Source organism: Pseudophryne corroboree, chromosome 1 (genome assembly GCF_028390025.1).
Source record: "Pseudophryne corroboree isolate aPseCor3 chromosome 1, aPseCor3.hap2, whole genome shotgun sequence".
Lineage (NCBI taxonomy): Eukaryota > Metazoa > Chordata > Amphibia > Anura > Myobatrachidae > Pseudophryne > Pseudophryne corroboree.
The window spans coordinates 454,421,856-454,442,533 of NC_086444.1; the positions used below are offsets into that span (position 1 = coordinate 454,421,856).

Sequence of the window (20,678 nt, forward strand, 5' to 3'; positions counted from 1 at the left end):
CTATAAGTGCCGGCGTCCCGGCTGCAGTTTTTTGTTCAGAATAAACTGAAGACCGTTGCCTGTAAATCTCACAATTGTGGTTGTATAGTCTCTCCTATCCCGGTGGTGGTCCCAAGGCATTGTGGGACGAAACGCGTTGACACCATTGAATAATCAGCAGCACACCAGTCCACCGTGATAGAACCTGTTTGGCTTTGGACAACAAACTTGCAGAGATACCGCTGCCTAAAATCTTCAAAGGACTCCGTCTTGCAATACACTTGGTAACAACCTGCCTGTTAACCCGTCACCTAATTACCATCACGCTGCAGTGTACAGACAACGAGATCTTTGCAGGTAATCAATCACGAACCCTCCCATTACATCACCCGGGGCGGTGACGGCCTCACCACCGGGAGCGGAGAGACGGCAGCAAACATCTCAGCGGGGAGACGGGTGAGTCCTTTTCCGCTATACGGACACACGTTACACCATACCCGGCGCGGTGATAGCCTCACCACCGGGATAGGAGAGACTATACAACCACAATTGTGAGATTTACAGGCAACGGTCTTCAGTTTATTCTGAACAAAAAACTGCAGCCGGGACGCCGGCACTTATAGTCATCACCTATAATTGTGTGGATCTTTTAAAGGAGTGCAATTGCTGATCTATACTGCTTCTAAAGAGGACATTTTAGTATTCATATAAATATTAATACAGCTTTTTAAAATAGAGTTGGTATAATAGTTAGCCATGTATTTTGGAATATATTAACCAAATCGATGCTTTTCTAAAACTATACATATGTTTATTTTAATTTTTGATGGATTATTTGGTTTAAAATAAAACGTATATATTTTTTATTATTCATAAACAGTCTCCCAGCCTCATTTCTGACCACTTCACAGCCATTTTTTCAAAATTAATTTTTATTGTCATACCGTTATAACATACAATTATATGATAAGCGTGATGTTTTATAGATCTTTTTTACATGACGGGGCGGGCCTCCCTTTGGGGGATCCCAGAGTGGGAGGCCGACTTCTAGGGTTTACCCAGGAATGGTTGAAGACCACTTCCGACGCCTGGGTACGGGAAGCCGTCACTCGCGGATATGCCATATCCTTCAAGAATCGTCCCCCTCATCGATTTTGCCTGACAGATGTCCCTTCGGATCAGGTAAAGGCAAAAACTCTTCATTCGGTGGTACAGTCCCTCCTGGACACAGGAGTGGTAGTACAGGTGCCTCTAGCTCAGAGAGGAAAGGGGTACTATTCACCGCTGTTCCTAGTCCCGAAACCGAATAGGTCCTCTCGGCCCATTCTCAACCTCAAGTCCCTGAACAGATTTGTGAGAGTCTCCAAGTTTCGTATATGGAAACTCTTCGCTCTATTGTTCTGGCCTTGGAGCCTGGGGATTATATGGTCTCCCTGGACATACAGGATGCTTACCTGCATATTCCTATTGCAATGTTGCATCAGCAGTACCTGAGGTTTGCTGTGGGCAACCTCCATTATCAATTTCGGGCTTTACCTTTTGGTTTGACCACGGCCCCGCATGTCTTCACAAAGGTCACTGCGGTAATGACGGCTGTACTTCGCCGTCAAGGGGTCAGGATCCTCCCGTATCTGGACGACTTGTTGATCCAGGCAAATTCCCCAGAAATTCTCCTACGTCATCTGGATCTAACGCTCCAGTTTCTGCAAGCCCACGGGTGGCTCATCAACTGGAAGAAGTCTTCCCTGGTCTCTGCTCAGAGCATGGTGCACCTAGGGGCATTGTTGGACACTCACAACCAGAGGTTGTTCTTGTCTCAGCAGAAGGTCCTGAAACTTCAGGACAGGATTCGATGCTTCCTACTCGTCCGCAAGTGTCGCTACACTCGGCGATGCAAATGCTAGGTCTCATGGTGTCGCCTTTCAACATGGTGGAGTACGCTCAATTCCATTCCCGCCCTCTACAGAAACTGATTCTAGCCAGGTGGGACGGCCTGCCTCACCGGATCAGGTCTCACATGATCTCCTTGTCTCCAGAGGTCCGTCTGTCACTGAGCTGGTGGCTGCAGGACCGTCATTTGAGCAGGGGTCTTCCCTTCTGGAACTCCAGCTGGGTCCTCCTGACGACGGATGCCAGTCTGAGAGGTTGGGGCGTGGTGTTGGAGCAACATTCTCTTCAGGGTCGGTGGACCAAGGAGGAGTCTCTCCTCCCGATAAACATTCTGGAACTGTGGGCGGTGTTCAATGCTCTGAACCTGGCCCAGCATTTAATACAGAACAGGCCTGTTCAGGTACAGTCGGACAACGCCATCACAGTGGCGTACATAAATCATCAAGGCGGCACTCGAAGCCGCATGGCAATGAGGGAACTATCAAGGATTCTTCAGTGGGCGGAACGCCATCTGCCAGCCATATCGGCATTCCGGGGGTCCTAAACTGGGAAGCGGACTTCCTCAGTCGTCAGGACGTATGTGCCGGAGAGTGGAGCCTCTATCTAGAAGTTTTTCAACTCCTAGTGGACAAGTGGGGTCTCCCAGATGTAGACCTGATGGCGTCTCGACACAATCACAAGGTTCCGGTCTTCGGAGCAAGGACAAGGGATCATCAAGCAGCGTTCGTGGACGCACTGGCGATTCCATGGAACTTTCGGCTGCCGTACGTGTTCTCTCCGGTGTCACTTCTGCCCAGGGTAATATGGAAGTTCAAGCATGAAGAAGCACTCCTGCTTCTGATTGCCCCAGCGTGGCCCAGACGGCATTGGTTCTCAGACCTTCAGGATCTATCGATAGAGCGTCCCCTTCTACTTCCACAGCGCCCAGACCTCCTCGTTCAGGGCCCTTGTGTATATCAGGATTTGGCCCGGCTTTGACGGCGTGGCTCTTGAAGCTTCGGTTCTTTTTTTGTATAATCTGTTTTTATTGAAACGAATACAGACTTATAACAGCTTGTTAACACGTATGAATATCAATCAACGGCATAATAAAGTGACAAATTTGAGCATAAACAAAATAGTAGCCGAGTGTTCAATATGTCTAAAGTCTGCGCTAACATTTTTGAACTAAGAAACATGATAGAACATAAATATAGAACGAGAAAAAGAAAACAACAGAGGAGAAAGGTGACTGAGCCGAGCATGCTGAGAGAAGGAGGAAAGAATATGTGTAATGAACCGATAGATTTAAACATATTGGTCCGGGGTCCATGCCAAATAGCGAACAACAAAGTGACCCCCACCACTCGCTTCATTTCACAGAGGAAATATAAGTCTTATACGACTCAGAGGTCTTATATTCTATCCAAGGTATCCACATAGCAATAAACTCTGAGCGTCTGTCTCCAGCGCTCAATAATACATCTTCCATATTCATGTAATAGTCAAGTCTGGAAAACCAGGTATGCCGTGTAGGAGGACTAGATGACCTCCACAAAGTGGGGATTACTGCCCGTGCGGCATTGCCAAGGTGTCGTAGTAAAGATGACTTGTAAGTAGAGAGTGGGGTGGTTGAATGGTTTAGTAACCAAAAGGCCGGGTCAGATGGGACAGGAGCATGTAGGATATCACCGGAAATAGAAATTACATCATCCCAGAAACTTTTAATGAGGGGACAGGTCCACCAGATGTGCAACAGAGAGCCTAGGTCCCTATGGCACCTCCAGCAGGCAGGTGAGATAGATGGGGAAATGACATGTAGGAGGGTAGGGTGCCTGTACCATCTCATCAGGATCTTGTATTGTGTTTCTCTGACCTGTATACATATGGAGCTCTTATGAGCTTTAAGAAAAATAGAATCCCATTCCCTGTCTGAGAGTGAGATGTTCAGATCTCTCTCCCATTTTTGGGTGAAAAGAGGGGGGGTCGGGGAGTCAGACGTACATAGGAGTCTATACAGGGTGGACACAGTATGTAAGGGGTTTAGGTGGGCCACACACATTTTTTCAAATGCGGTCAGCTCCCGTGACGCCTGACGGTACATATTATCCGTGTATAGAAAGTGTCGGACCTGCAAGAACTTCCAGAAGTCCGCCTGTGGGATCTCCCATTTCTCTCGGATCTCCGAGAACTGCTTAATCCCAGACGGGTGGACTAGCTGACCCACTGTAAAAAGTCCCTCCAGCGCCCAGTTTTGATAATACCCCAGTGAGAGGCCAGGTGGGAATGTTGGGTTGCTCAAAAAGGAGGTGAGCGGGCCAAAAACAGAGGAGATGTACGATCGTCGTCTTATCCCTTTCCAAAAAGAAAGTGTAGGAGAAACAGTCGGGTGAGGGTGCGGGAGTTTGGGCAAGGTCGGGAGCCAAGGGAGAATTTCCGGGTATAGCTGTGCGCATAAACCCTCCAAGACCACCCATTGTTTAACCTCCCGGCTCCTGGTCCAATCCAAGACCCTGTTTAAGAGGATTGCATGGTAATAGGTTTTAATATCTGGGAGTTGGAACCCACCTTTTTGAGGCGGGCGAGTCAGGATGGATCTACCAATTCTGGGTCTCTTACGACGCCAGATAAATTGTTGGATCAAGGATCCTACAGTCCGGAACCAGGAGTCAGGGATTCGAATTGGTAAGGTCTGGAGGAGATATAGCAATTTGGGTAATGTGTTCATTTTTACAACGTTAATTCTGCCTAGCCAAGAGAGATTATGGTATTGCCATCTGCAATAATCATTTCTAATGGCCTGGAGAATAGGGTGAAAGTTCAAGGACAACAGACGTGATGAATCGCTAGAAAGCTGGACTCCCAGGTATGTGATGTGGGAGTCCCGCCATTTAAAGGGGAATGTGGCTTTCAAACCAGTTAAGATCGATTGAGGGGTTGAAATATGAAGGGCATAGGATTTAGATGTGTTGATTTTAAAACCTGAGAGTGAACCAAAGGTGTCCAATTCACCCATCAGGTTAGGAAGTGAGTGAGCAGGGTGTGTAATTGCCGTCAGCAGATCATCTGCAAATAAGGCAAGTTTGTATTCTATGTTACCTATTTGTAGCCCCTTAATCTTGTCATTCGCTCTAATAGCCCTGGCCAAGGCTTCAATACAAAGAACGAAAATCAGGGGGGACAAGGGGCAGCCCTGCCTCGTTCCATTACTTATGAAGAAGTTGTCAGAAAGGGTCCCATTAACCCGCACCTTAGCCGACGGTTGTGTGTAGAGTGATAATATTCTATGGAGGGCTCGTGGGCCCAACCCAATATGCTCCAGCACCGCCCTCATGAAGTCCCAATTTACCCTGTCAAAAGCCTTTTCGGCATCTGTAGACAACAACACAGTAGATGTCTTGCTGCTAGAGGCCAAATGTATGAGGTTGAGGATTTTTGTCGTATTAACTTTTGCTTCACGGCCGGGGACAAAGCCTACCTGGTCATTATGGATGAGTGATGGGAGAAATTCGTTCAATCTAAGAGCCATCAATTTCGCAAAAAATTTGAGATCCAAATTGAGCAGGGAGATTGGCCTGTAACTGGAGCAAACTGAGGGGTCCTTTCCTTGTTTAGGGATCACAGTAATGTGGGCCTCTAGTGATTGTCGGGAGAAGTGGGTTTCAGCGGAGATGGAGTTGAAGGCTTGTAGTAATTTGGGGGCGAGAGTCTCCTTAAATGTCTTATAATAGGTGGCTGTAAAGCCGTCTGGGCCCGGACTTTTACGTAGGGGTGCGGTAGAGATAACGTGTTCCACCTCAGTCAAGGTGAAAGGTGCTTCCAGGGAGTCTCGATCAGAGCTTGACAGCTGAGGGAGCGCCACGTCAGCTAAATATTTCCTGGATCTCAACACATTTGAAAGGGGATCATGGGCCTGAGAAGGGTCACCTAGGTTGTATAAAGTATTGTAATAATTTCTCTGACGTCCTAGTGGATGCTGGGAACTCCGTAAGGACCATGGGGAATAGCGGGCTCCGAAGGAGGCTGGGCACTCTAGAAAGATCTTAGACTACCTGGTGTGCACTGGCTCCTCCCACTATGACCCTCCTCCAAGCCTCAGTTAGATTTCGTGCCCGGCCGAGGTTGGATGCACACTAGGGGCTCTCCTGAGCTCTTAGAAAGAATAGACTTAGGTTTTTTATTTTCAGTGAGACCTGCTGGCAACAGGCTCACTGCAGCGAGGGACTAAGGGGAGAAGAAGCGAACTCGCCTGCTTGCAGCCGGATTGGGCTTCTTAGGCTACTGGACACCATTAGCTCCAGAGGGATCGACCGCAGGCCCAGTCCTTGGTGTTCGGTCCCGGAGCCGCGCCGCCGTCCCCCTTACAGAGCCAGAAGCAAGAAGATGGTCCGGAAAATCGGCGGCATGAAGACTCTGTCTTCACCAAGGTAGCGCACAGCACTGCAGCTGTGCGCCATTGCTCCTCTCACACACTTCACACTCCGGTCACTGAGGGTGCAGGGCGCTGGGGGGGGGGCGCCCTGAGGCAGCAATAAAAACACCTTGGCTGGCTAAAATACCTCAATATATAGCCCCAGGGGCTATATATGAGGAAAATACCCCTGCCAGAATTCCATAAAAAGCGGGAGAATAGGCCGCGAAAAAGGGGCGGAGCCTATCTCCTCAGCACACTGGCGCCATTTTTCCCTCACAGCTCGGCTGGAGGGAAGCTCCCTGGCTCTTCCCTGCAATCTACAGTACCAGTAAGAGGGAAAAGAGAGGGGGGGGCATTAAATTTGGCAGTATATATACATATATTATATGAAAAGCAGCTATTAGGGACATAACTCAGTTAGTCCCTGCATTATATAGCGCTCTGGTGTGTGCTGGCATACTCTCACTCTGTCCCCCCAAAGGGCTTTTGTGGGTCCTGTCCTCGTTTAGAGCATTCCCTGTGTGTCTGCGGTGTGTCGGTACGGCTGTGTCGACATGTTGAATGAGGAGGCTTATATGGTGACGGAGCAGAGGCCGATATATGTGATGTAGCCCCCTGTGGGGCCGACACCAGAGTGGATGGATAGGTGAAAGGTATTAACCGACAGTGTCAACTCCTTACATAAAAGGGTGGATGACGTAACAGCTGTGGGACAGCCGGCTTCTCAGCCTGCGCCTGCCCAGGCGTCTCAAAGGCCATCAGGGGCTCAAAAACGCCCGCTCTCTCAGATGGCAGACACAGATGTCGACACGGAGTCTGACTCCAGTGTCGACAAGGTTGAGACATATACACAATCCACTAGGAACATCCGTGACTTGATCCCGGCAATAAAAAATGTGTTACACATTTCTGACATTAACCCAAGCACCTCTAAAAATGGGTTTTTAGGTTTGGGGAGAAAAAACAGGCAGTGTTTTGTTCCCCCATCAGATGAATAAATGAAGTGTGTGAAAAGCGTGTGTTCCCCCGTTTAGAAACTGGTAATTTCTAAAAAGTTACTGATGGCGTACCCTTTCCCGCCAGGAGGATAAGTTACGCTGGGAGATATCCCCTAGGGTGGATAAGGCGCTCACACGGTTGTCAAAAAAGGTGGCACTGCCGTTTTAGGAACGGCCACTTTGAAGGTACCTGTTGATAAAAAGCAGGAGGCTATCCTGAAGTCTGTATTTACACACTCAGGTACTAGACGGAGACCTGCAGATCGTGCTGCTGCAGCGTGGTCGGTGACCCTGTCAAACGAGAACATATTAAAGACGTCGTCTTATATATGAGGGATGCACAGAGGGATATTTTGCCGGCTGGCATCCAAAATGAATGTAATGTCCATTCTGTCAGGAGGGTATTAGAGACCTGTCACGGGACAGGTGATGCTGACTTTAAAAAGATTCTACCTTATAAGGGTGAGGAATTATTTGGGGATGGTCTCTGGGACCTCGTATCCACAGCCACAGCTGGGAAGAAATATTTTTACCTCAGGTTTCCTCACAGACTAAGAAAGCACTGTATTATCAGGTACAGTCCTTTCGGCTTCAGAAAAGCAAGCGGGTCAAAGGCGTTTCCCTTCTGTACAGAGACAAGGGAAGAGGGTAAAAGCTGCACCAGTCAGCCTGCTCCCAGAATCAAAATTCTTCTCTCGCTTCCTCTGAGCCCACAGCATGACGCAGGGGCTCCACAGGTGTAGCCAGGTACGGTGGGGGGCCGTCTCAAAAATTTCAGCGATCAGTGAGCTCGCTTACAGGTGGATCCCTGTTTCTTTCAAGAAGTATGTCAGGGGTACAAGCTGGAATTCGAGATATCTCCCCCCAGCCGTTTCCTAGATTATGGCTTGCCGACAACTCCCTCAGGCAGGGAGGCTGTACTAGAGGCAATTAATAAGCAGTATTCCCAACAGGTAATACTCAAGTGCCCCTACTTCAACAAGGACGGGGTTACTATTCTACACGGGTTGGGGTACCGAAACCGCATGGTTCGGTGTGACCCATTTATATTAAAATCCTTGAACACATACATAAAAAATTCAAGTTCAAGATGGAATCGCTCGGGGCGGTTATTGCAAGCCTGGACGAGGGGGATTACATGGTATCCCGGGACATCAAGGATGCTTACCTGCATGTCCCCATTTACCATCCTCGCCAGGAGTACCTCAGATTTGTGGTACAGGATTACCATTACCAAGTCCAGACAGGACTGTACAAGGCACCGAGGGTGTTTACCGGGGTAATGGCCGAAATGATGATACTCCTTCGAAAAAAGGGAGTTTTAATTATCCCGTACTTGGACAATCTCCTTATAAGGGCGAGGTCCAAGGAGCAGTTGCTAGTCGGGGTAGCACTATTTTGGAAGGTGCTACAACAGCAGGGTTGGATTCTAAACAGTCCAAAGTCACAGCTGGTTCCTATGACACATCTACTGTTCCTGGGGATGGTTCTGGACACAGACCAGAAATAAGTGTTTCTCCGGGAGGAGAAACCTAGGAGCTGTCATCTCTAGTCAGAGACCTCCTGAAGCCAAAACAGGTATCGGTGCATCATTGCACGCGAATCCTGGAAAAAAAAATGGTAGCTTCCTACGAAGCAATCCCATTCGGCAGGTTCCATGCAAGAACTTTTCAGTGGGACCTGTTGGACATGTGGTCCGGATCGCATCTTCAAATGCATCGGCTGATAACCCTGTCTCCAAGGACCAGGGTATCTCTAAAATGGTGGCTGCAGAGTGCCCATCTTAAGGAGGGCCGCAGGTTCGACATACTGGACTAGGTCCTAGTGACCATGGAGGCCAGCCTTTGAGGCTGGGGGCAGTCACACAGGGAAGAAACTTCCAAGGACTTTGGTCAAGTCAGGTGACTTCTCTACACAAAATATTCTGGAACTGAGGGCCAGTTACAATGCCCTGGGTCAGGCAAGGCCTCTGCTTCAAAACCAGCCGGTACTGATCCAATCAGACAACATTACGGCGGTCGCCCATGTAAACCAACAAGGCGACACAAGAAGCAGGATGGCGATGGCAGAAGCCACAAGGATTCTCCGATGGGCGGAAAATCATGTGTTAGCACTGTCAGCAGTGTTCATTCCCGGAGTGGACAACTGGGAAGCAGATCTTCTCAGCAGACACGACCTCCAACCGGGAGAGTGGGGACTTCATCCAGAAGTCTTCCAAAGGATTGTACACCTTTGGGAAAGGCCACAGGTGGACATGATGGCGTCCCGCCTCAACAAAAAGCTATAAAAGATATTGCGCCAGGTCAAGGGACCCTCAGGCGATAGTTGTGGACGCTCTGGTAACACCGTGGGTGTACCAGTCGGTTATGTGTTCCCTCCTCTGCCCCTCATACCATCGGTATTGAGAATAATAATAAGAAGGCGAGGAGTAAGAACGATACTCGTGGTTCCGGTTTGGCCAAGAAGAGCTTGGTACCCTAAAAGGGAGTGCTGCATATTCAGCCCCCGTTTGTGCCCCCTGGGGCACCTTGGGATCTCAACGTGGTGTTGAGTTTCTTAAAATCACATTGGTTTGAACCACTAAAAACCGTGGATCTGAAATATCTCACGTGGAAGGTGGTCATGCTATTGGCCTTGGCTTCGGCCAGGCGAGTATCAGAATTGGCGGCTTTGTCCTGGAAAAGCCCTTATCTGATTTTCCATATGGACAGGGCAGAATTGAGGACTCGTCCCCAGTTTCTCCCTAAGGTGGTGTCAGCGTTTCACCTGAACCAGCCTATTGTGGTGCCTGCGGCTACTAGGGACTTGGAGGACTCCAAGTTGTTAGACGTGGTCAGGGCCCTGAAAATATATGTTTCCAGGACGGCTGGAGTCAGAAAATCTGACTCGCTGTTTATCCTATATGCACCCAACAAGCTGGGTGCTCCTGCTTCTAAGCAGACTATTGCTCGTTGGATTTGTAGTACAATTCAGCTTGCACATTCTGTGGCAGGCCTGCCACAGCCAAAATCTGTCAATGCCCATTCCACAAGGAAGGTGGGCTCATCTTGGGCGGCTGCCCGAGGGGTCTCGGCTTTACAACTTTGCCGAGCTGCTACTTGGTCAGGGGCAAACACGGTTGCAAAATTCTATGAATTTGATACCCTGGCTGAGGAGGACCTGGAGTTCTCTCATTCGGTGTTGCAGAGTCATCCGCACTCTCCCGCCCGTTTGGGAGCTTTGGTATAATCCCCATGGTCCTTACGGAGTTCCCAGCATCCACTAGGACGTCAGAGAAAATAAGAATTTACTTACCGATAATTCTATTTCTCGTAGTCCGTAGTGGATGCTGGGCGCCCGTCCCAAGTGCGGTGTATCTGCAATACTTGTACATAGTTATTGTTAACTAAATCGGGTTATTGTTGAGCCATCTGTTGAGAGGCTCAGTTGTTTCATACTGTTAACTGGGTTTCATATCACGAGTTATACGGTGTGATTGGTGTGGCTGGTATGAGTCTTACCCGGGATTCAAAATCCTTCCTTATTGTGTACGCTCGTCCGGGCACGGTATCCTAACTGAGGCTTGGAGGAGGGTCATAGTGGGAGGAGCCAGTGCACACCAGGTAGTCTAAGATCTTTCTAGAGTGCCCAGCCTCCTTCGGAGCCCGCTATTCCCCATGGTCCTTACGGAGTTCCCAGCATCCACTACGGACTACGAGAAATAGAATTACCGGTGAGTAAATTCTTATTTTTTAAAGCATGCTGCTATCTCCGGAGACTTAAAGCATACTGAACCCTCGCTATTTTTCATTGAGGGAATAAAGGAAGCCAATCTCTGGGATCGAAGTGCCTGTGCCAGCAAGCGTCCCGGCTTATTTCCCCACTTATAGTATTTGCTGTTACATTTACGCAAGGAGGCTTGGGTTTTATTATTGAGGGTTGACCGGAGGTGCGTCCGGGCTTCAGACAGCTCCACCAAATCCGATGGGGACAGGGAGGATTTGTGGCGGGTCTCTAAGGAATGAATTTTATGCAGTAGTGTGGTGATTAAGGCCTGTCTGTTTTTCTTCACAAAGGAGCCTAATTGAATCAGTTTACCCCGTATAACACATTTGTGGGCCTCCCAGATCGTAATTTCGGATAATTCCCCAGTATCGTTAATGTCAAAATAATCAGATAACGCCTTATCTAATTCTGATTTGCAATATTCATCGTATAGAAGGGATTCATTAAGGCGCCAGGTCCATGTACTATGGTGAGGCACAGCACATATCCCCAGCAGCTGGTATTAGGAGATGGCCACTAATCAGGCCTGCAGCGGGTGAGGAGGGGGGGGGTTCACATATGTGAGGCAGGCGTTTGCGGGTATATAGTCGGGGCCCGCCGTGTCTACGTTCCGGTCCCGGAACTCACGGCCGGGTCCCCTCTCAGCTTTAGCCCCCGGTTTCCAGGCGAGGCAGGCGGAGGCCGCAGCCGCCGACGTCACGCTGAGAGCGGGCGTCAGCGGGGGGAGAGGTGCCGCGCGTACCACAGAGCCGCCGGGCGGTGAGGGACAAGCAGGCAGGAGGAACTCACCAGCCGCCAGGTCCGCAGGCCCGCCAGGCCGCCGTCTCCACCGCCAGGTCCCTAATGCGAAGACCGGAGGGCTCGCCGCTGCTCTCGTCCCGCAGCTTCCGTCTCGTGCTGCCGCCGCTAGTCGTGGGTGCAGGTGCCTCCGCTCCCGAGTTCCAGGGCAGGGATGTGACACTCAGCCGAGTGTCGAGTCCGGGGGGGAGACTTCTACTACAGTCCCCGGCTCCACAGGGAGGGGTAGGCCACAACCCGCAAGGACCCTTAAAAGGGTCCCCCGGCTCCGCAGTCGCTACCCCCCGAGCAGGTAAGTTGAAGAGTGGTGTCAGGAGACGGTGAGGTCAGTGGGAGCCCCCAGTAATATATGTTTTTTATTAATTATGTGGAAGGCTAGTAGGAGCTCCTGAAAAGCACTTCCACTCAGCCTGCTGGCCAGACCACGCCCCCGAAGCTTCGGTTCTAAGGGCCAAAGGATTTTCTGAGGCGGTCATTCAAACCATGTTGAAGGCCCGGAAACCAGCTTCGGCTCGGATTTACCATAGGGTCTGGAATTCCTACTTTGCTTGGTGCGCGGATAACAATCATGACGCTTACAAGTTTAGTACGGCCAAACTTTTGGCCTTTCTACAACAGGGCCTGGACTTAGGCCTTCGTCTGGCCTCCCTCAAGGTTCATATTTCTGCCTTGTCAGTTTGGTTTCAGAGAAAAATTGCGACTCTGCCTGATGTTCATACATTCACTCAGGGTGTGTTACGGATTCAACCTCCTTACGTCCCGCCTGTGGCTCCTCGTGATTTGTCGGTGGTTCTGGAGGCATTGCAAGAGTCTCTGTTTGAGCCTCTTGAATCTGCAGACCTTAAGGGTCCTTCTCTTAAGGTATTGTTTCTGCTGGCTATTGCCTCTACTAGACGGGTATCGGATTTGGGTGCCTTGTTGTGTAAGTTCCCCTATCTGGTTTTTCACCGTGACATGTCCCGGGTATCAACCTAAGGTGGTGTCTTCTTTCCACCTTAATCAGGAGATTGTGGTTCCGGCCTTTGTCTCTCCTGAATTGTCTTCCAAAGAGCGGTCTTTGGATGTGGTACGGGCTCTCCGTATCTCTGTGAAGAGGACAGCTTCTGTTAGAAAGTCTGATTCTCTCTTTGTACTGTTTGGTTTTCACAAACGTGGCTGGCCTGCTCACAAGCAGACCCTGGCCAGATGGATAAGAATGGTGATTGCACACGCTTTTGTACAGGCTGGTCGTTCAGCTCCTGCTACTATCAAGGCCCATTCTACTCGGTCACTTGGACCTTCTTGGGCGGCCCGCCGTGGTGCAACCCTTGAACAATTGTGCAAGGCGGCGACGTGGTCCTCAGTGAACATGTTCATAAGGTTCTATGCCTTCGATACTTCCGCCTCCCAGAATGCTTCCTTTGGATGCCGGGTTCTTGTGCCCGCCACAGTGCGTCCCCTCCCATGAGGAACTGCTTTAGGACATCCCCGATGTTATTCCCTGTCTACCCCGCAGCAGAAAAGGAGATTTATGGTAAAAACTTACCTTTGTTAAATCTCTTTCTGCGAGGTACACTGGGTTCCACAGGGCGCCCGCCCTGACGCACTTAGCTTCTTTGGGTTTGTATGGCATTAGCCGCTGATCTCTTCTCCTGTCGTGAGAATGTGGTGAACGTGGCTACTAACGGTTGTCGTCTCACCTGCTACTGCATTGGACTGGTTAACAAAACTGAGCTCCTGTGCACGGAGGCGGGGTTATAGAGGAGGCGGCGCTATGCATTCTGGGAACAGTCAAAGCTTTTAGCCTGTTGGTGCCTCGGATCAAGATCCTACTCTACACCCCGATGTTATTCCCTGTGGAACCCAGTGTACCTCGCAGAAAGAGATCTAACAAAGGTAAGTTCTTACCATAAATCTCCTTTTTTCTGGTACAGTAGCCAAATGGCTCTTACGCCCTGTCCTCAATTTGAAGACGTGGAGCAAGTATTTCCAGATCACCAAGTTTTGTATGGAGTCTCTTTGCTCCATAGTTCCGGCTCTGGACCCGGGGAGCTTTATAACATCCCTGGACATTCAGGATGCATATTTGTACATTCCTATTCGGCCCAACCATCAATGCTTCCTCATATTTACCTCTCAGACAAATCATTCCCAATTTCAGGCATTACCATTCGGTTTGTCAGCGGCACCGCTGGTATTTACCAAGAACATGGCAGCACACCTGAATCACAAGGATGTCAGGATCTTACCTTATTTGGATCTTCCTTATGGCCCAGTTGCTGGGAGTTTTAGATCCACATTCAGGTTATGGTGATTCTTCTACAGTCTCATGGCTGTAGATCTAACACCTTCACAGGAGATGTTGCACTTAGAAATGTTACCGGACCTCGCTTCCAGCAAGTTTTCCTCCAACAGGACAAGATTCTGACCCTGCAGTCCACCATTCCAGCATTCCTCAGCCATCACAGGGTTTCCATCCATGCCTGTATGCAGCTTCTGGGATCAATGGTGGCCATGGTGGAGTATGCTCAGCTTCACTCCAGTCCACCACAACTGCAGATTCTGGCCAGGTGGAATTGATCCTATCTGCTCATCAAGGAACAGTCCACTGCCCTCTCACGAGTGGTATACCACTCCCTAACGTGGTGGCTGCTCCAGGCCAACTTGAACGAGGGTCGTCCCTGTCGGATTCCGGACTGAGGCCTGATCACCACCGAGGCCAGACTTAGAGGGTGGGGGGTGGTCTGTGTCAATCAGATGTATTACGGATGTTGGTCGGTTCAGGCTAGCCATGCTCCCTATCAATATATATTAGACTTCAGGGCGATGTTCAGAGTGCTTTGCTTGGCCAGCTTCTCCTCCAAGGTCCGGTCAAGCTACAATTGGACAACACGATTGGCGTCACTTAAATCAAAGGAGGCACCCACAGTTGAGGTGCCATGAGGATGGGAAGAGACATCTTCCATTTGGTAAAACATAATCTACCCTCTCTTTTGGCAGTAATAATCCCCGGAGCACTCAACTGGGTAGCAGACTTCCTAAGCCGCCAGGCCGTGCATTCAGGCGTGTAGGCCCTGCATCCGGAGGTGATTCAGTTGCTGGCCCACCGTTGTGGCCTCCTGGAAATCGCTATGATGGCTTCTTGTCACAGCCACCAGGCGCCAAAGTACTGCTCGACACAAGGGATCTCACAGCCTTATTAATAGATGAGCTGACAGCTCCATGGCCGTTCCCACTCATTTACGTCTTCCCTCCAAGCCAGATAATACTGCAAGTCCTCTGCAAGTTCAAACGAGAAGGCGGCATGATAATACTGGTGACCCCAGATTGGCCTTGTCGTGGATGGGTGGCTGGATCTCCTATCTCAGGGCCCCTGCCTTCGTCTGGATTTGGACCACCTAGCGTTGACGGGGTGGCTCTTGAGACATCCATCTTAAGGAAAGGTGGTTTTTCCAATAGGTTCATTCAAATCATGCTCAGAGCCACAAAACCTTCCTTGGCCAGGATTTATCATTAGACTTAGAAGATTTATTTTGCCTGGTGCTCTGCCAGAGGGTTCAGCCCAGGTGCCTTTCGGCTTTCCGCCTACTAGCCTTTCTCCAGGCAGGTCTGGATCTGGGTCTCAGACTTTCCTCATTGAAGGTCCAGGGCTTTGCCCTTTCTGTACTGTTCCAGCGTCAGCTGGCTCAATTACCAGACGTCTGGACTTTCTTACAGGGGTTGCTGCATGTCTAGCCACCATTTTCGCCTCCTGTTGCTCCATGGAATCTATCCCTTGATCATAGGGCTCTCCAATCAGCCCCTTTTGAACTTCTGGATATGGTAGATTTCTGATGCCTCACGTGGAAAACCTTTTTCCTTTTAGCCATCTCCTCAGTCCAACGGGTGTCGGATCTCAGTGCCTTTTCCTGGTGCTCGCCCTTTCCGGTCTTTTCACTCAGACAGGGCAGTCCTTTGCACTCCTTTTTGGGGCTACCTACCCAAGGTGGTTTCCAGGTTTCCGGTTAACCAGGAGATGGCCTTCTCTGGATGTTGCTCTTCACTTTGTGTGAACCGGACTAGGGATTTTTGTAAGTCGGATTCTCTGTTTGTCCTGTATAATCCCACAATTGGGGCTGGCCGGCTTCATAATAGACCATGGGCAGGTGGCTCCTGACAATTCGCCAGGCCTATTTGGCGACAAGACTTCCGATCCCTGCCGGGGTCGCAGCTCCCTCAACTCATTCCGTTGGAGCTCCTTGGGCAGCTAGCCGTGGTGCCTTTACTGTGCAGCTTTGCATGGCGACCACATGGTCCTATGCCCAAACGGTTTTACGCGCAGTCCATGAGCATCCCCATCCTTTATGGGATAGCATAGGATGTCCCAGCGTAATGCTTCTGTGCCCCTTAGTGGACAAATATGAAAATAGGATTTATGGTCTTACCTTGTTAAATCATTTTCTCTGAGTCCATAGGGGCACAGGACGCCCTCCCTGACTTGTGAGCTCTTTTTCTGTACTGATGAATATGTGGCCAGTCCTCCTGTGACTCGTTTTCTGTGTGTGTGTGTGTGTGTGTGTGTGTGTGCCCTGGGCTTGTTAACCAAACTGGCGGGCCTGGGCTAGGGGGCGGGGGTATAGGGGATATGGAGACTGAGGCATGCTGGGTACAAAAGTTTAACCCTTTGGTGCCTGCTTGCTCCCTCACCAACCTATACCCAGTGTAATGCTCCTGTGCCCCCTATGTACTCAAAGAAAAGGATTTTTCTCTTTGTGTATTTCACTACTGTATATACTGTTGTACTTCTTGTAATGTAATGTGCTTTTGTTGTTTTTGTTTGCACCGTCCTAAATAAAATTACTTAAAAAAATAAAAGAGGGTTTGTGCTATTGTTTGTGTACATATTTCTCTCACATGCATGAAAAAAAGACGCTGGATTTATTTGCAGTTTGGCAACGTGTGTGTGCACTACGATCCATGCACATGCGCAGTCGATCGATAATCGGTTGCATCGCAAATTCATTAAACAGCAATCAGGTCTGAATTACCCCCATTGTTCTTAAATCTGAGTTATCCAATATTCTGTTATTTTTTTAGGACTTGTGTACAATGTAATATTTAATGAACTTGATTCCTTTATAATGATTTTAATGAATTACAGCAAAATTGTTATATAATACATCAATGGACAGATAAGATAATGCTGTCTGGTCTTCATAATTATATGCAGGCTTTAAATGTACTAAAAGGAAGTGACATACAAACCTTTTTAAATAAAGAAATATGTATTTGATCGCTAGGCGTACACAAGTTGATTGACAGGAAGTGGACATTTGGGGCTGGTAACTGGCCGTTTTCTTGGAGTGTCAGTAAAAACGCACCCGTTCCCAATAGTTTTTAGGGAGGGTATGTGACGTCAGCTCCCGCCCTGATCAGCCTGTTTCTATCACACTGTAGGAGTAAGTCCTGGGTTACGCACAGACTGGAAAAAACATTAGATGGTGAGTTGCGAACGGATTTGCAGCTGACCGGCGTTTGCAAAGCTTTTTTCACGGTGTACGCAGACTGGCAAGGGGTTGGTATTCACTCTGTCTGGGCGGCGACTATCTGATTACAAACCTCTGCAAATTCGCAGAGGAGCAATCAGGTCTGAATTAGGCCCAATATCATAATAGTGCTAGATAATTAGACAAATTAATACTGCTAAAAATATATGTATTAGGCACCAGCTATCATATTAAGTTAGCGCTGTTCTGTCTCTTCTCTTCCTCAGTCAGAAGATTGTGCAATATATTCTACAGCAGGTACCGCCTCCATTCCATGGCTCTCCTATACCTCGGCTCTCTCTGTACCTGTCTGCACAGCTCAGCTATGGATTAGTGTGTGTATACCACCGGCAATGTGATCTGCTCATAGGTAAATAAGCCTTGTACTGTGTACACAATACAGCCTGGAAGCATAAACTACTTATATAAATATAACATTCACAAATCATTGCATTTGTTATTTAAATTCATGCATAGTGCACTATAAATAGGTTCACTGTTCACAAAAAAACATTTTGTGGGCCTGTTACATTGTCCCCACATGTACTACACAATGATTTTCTGTAAATTAATACACCAACTATACCATTATTTCCTTCTACGTCCACTAGGGGGCACAGAGTTACTGGGTATAGCCTGGAGAGGTTAGAGTCTGGGCACCAAATAGTTATTACATTTTCCCCAGCAGCCCCAGACTCCCTCTATGCTATACCCTGCCCCCAGCCAAGCTAGTTTATGTTTGGTGCCGACAGTTGTGGGCACCATTTTCTTAAGGGGGCTACTTTAGATAGTCCCCTTGTAACTTTATTTATTTTCTTTATTTTTACAGCTTGAGCGGATAGTGTCAGGCGTCCGCACTGCTACTCCAACACCTGGCAGCACCATCGACGGGGTCGGAGACTTCATTCACGGGCAGCCTGGGGAGGCCTGCACACACCACTCCTGGTTATTCCTGCAGGAAAGAGCGGCTCCGCAGGCGTCAAGACCACCGTCGGTGCTGGTAGTGACTGCTCTGGGGGGCCCTGATCTGTTACAGAACAGGATACCGCTTACTGAGGTGGGGACATTTTCCCTGTAGTCCATACCAGAGGGGGAGGTAGGGCTTCCCCTGTTAGCCCCTCCCCCACGCCTGAGCGCTCTCGCACCCAGTTGACTTCCTATCCCTGAATGCTGGGCAGCCATTTTATCCGCATTTCTGCCTCAACTCAGAACAAGAGAGAAGCTGGGCTCCTGTCCCCTGCATACCTCGCTCTCAGCAGTCTGGTTGTATTACACAAACGCCTTCTTGCTTTTCTAGCTGGACTGTTGAGTATATTTCCCCACTTATTCTATGTATTGAGTTTTCTGGTGTGCATGTGAAGTGTCCCTGTGTATGTGTGTCCTGCTGATACTGATCACACTAGGAACAACCTGCAGGTCTATGTTATACTTTATATCTATATTGCATTTATAGATAACTATAGGTGACCCATTTATTTGGTATCTGGGTGCGCTTGATACTCTTTGCATCCCCCTTGTTTCATGTACACATGTCTAACTTCGGGTTTTGTGTGTGGGGTCGCACTTGGGTTGCATTACTATGTCTTCTAAGAACAAAGCTCCCAAGGAGGTTGGTGCTCTGGTGTCACGCGCTCGTAGAGCCTGTACTAACATTCTCTGTTTTTAGGATCCAGACAAGGATGGGTTTGTGTCCGTTGCTTAACAGCTACGCTTCGAAGACCCCTTCAGCCACTCCATCCACTCAGGAACTGGCTTGGGCTTCGGTGTTGATGCAGATAATGTCTCTGTGTAGTTTCGTCACCTCCTGCATACAGCATTGCATCGACGCAGGCTACCCAGGTTGCCACTGTGAAGCCTATGTGGATGCAGTCATTTGTGCAGTCAATTCAGGGGTTGGCGCAGTTGCTATACAGGGATAGGACTTCTGGGCGTGGGACATCCAGGAGGGAGTGTTCTACTCCCTTATCTGCGGATAAGTCAGATTCAGACGTTTCCTCATACCACAACGCTAGTGCCTCAGTCACCTCAGAGGTGAACACTTCCTCTGTGCATGAGGATTGTCTATCCCTGGCAGATGTGGAGGCATTAGTTAAGGTGGTTAAATCCGCTCTCCTTGTTAAGAATCCCGATCAGTCTCCTAGGTCCAAAGCCCCTCTCTTCAAGTGACAGAAACGGGAAGTTTTTGGCTTCCGCACAGCTTCAGGATCTCCTGGAGGTGGCATAGGCTCAGCCTACTAGGCGCTTTCGGTTATCTAAGCGAATGGCTTCCTTTAACCCGCTACCAGTTAAGGATCTGGTCAAGTGGGACCCCTCTGGTTAACGCACAAAAGTTACTTGCCTAGTTAGGTCATCTATCTTCCCTTAAGTATCCCACAGATCGGAAGCTTGAGAACTTCCTTTAAACAGCCTACTCCAATGTGAGTGCTATCACAAGTCCCATGCTGGCCTCAGCCTGGGTGGTTAAAACTGTCGGCCTCTGGGCTGAGGATCTGGAACTGTGAGGGGAGAGGAGAGGACTTTTTGAGAGAGGAGAGAGGAACTGGTGGTGGGGAACGGGGTGGGGGCTGGAGCTGTGGGAGGAGAGGAGAGACTTGTGTGAGAAAGGGGAGATGAACTGGAGTGGGAGGAAATAGGAATGGTTACTAGTACCAGGGGGAGGTAGCTACTACAGCTGCATCACTGAGGGGGCGTGCTTTGAAACCATGGCAAGGCACGCATGTCAGCGCTGCCTCAACCTGGTATTTCTTTCACTGCAGTGCTACTGCCTGAGGTGTGGCCCCACGCCCAGCTCGGCCTCCCATTTCCATGCCATTTCAATTGCCAGAAGGAGGCATATCTCTCCCTGCCTTTTCTGTCTGTCTGTGTGCAGTAGAGTGCAGCACCTTCATACTCCAGTGACACTACCATTTGTACACTGATCTGTGTATATTATTATTTATTTATTAACAGTTTCTTTTACAGCGCAGCAAATTCCGTTGATCAGTGGAAAAATGTGCCATTTTCCCTAGAGTATGATAGTAGAGGCTCTGCCTCCCCTGACTGCACGCCCCTGGTCTCCAAATGAGAGTGCAGAATCTGCTACTTGGGAAGGGTGTTTCACAGGGAGAAAGAAACCTTTATGTGAACGTATCTCACTGTGTTTAGGTGAGTTTAGATGTTCCTACTGCCATGAGGAAGGAACAGCGTATATGATTGGGTAACCAAATTTCCTTGTTATTTCTGTTATGTGTTTAAGTATACAGGACACCTCTACCGAGACATCCACATCTGAAACTTACAATGCTTGTGGATCACTCTTTTGTATTTTGTACATGCTATTCAATAAATGGTGCTCTTGTGAGTGGGGACTAA

General features: G+C 49.0%; 1 protein-coding gene across 4 annotated transcripts in view; it reads left to right on the forward strand.

Annotated features, from left to right (window-relative positions):
* REC8 (REC8 meiotic recombination protein) overlaps window positions 1–20,678 on the forward strand; it is a 295,804-nt gene that overhangs the window by 46,197 nt on the left and 228,929 nt on the right. For all 4 annotated transcript variants that reach the window (XM_063913650.1, XM_063913647.1, XM_063913648.1 and 1 more), the window contains one exon: window positions 17,555–17,697. In XM_063913650.1, coding sequence (XP_063769720.1) covers window positions 17,555–17,697 — 143 coding nt within the window. The remainder of the gene's footprint in view (window positions 1–17,554; window positions 17,698–20,678) is intronic.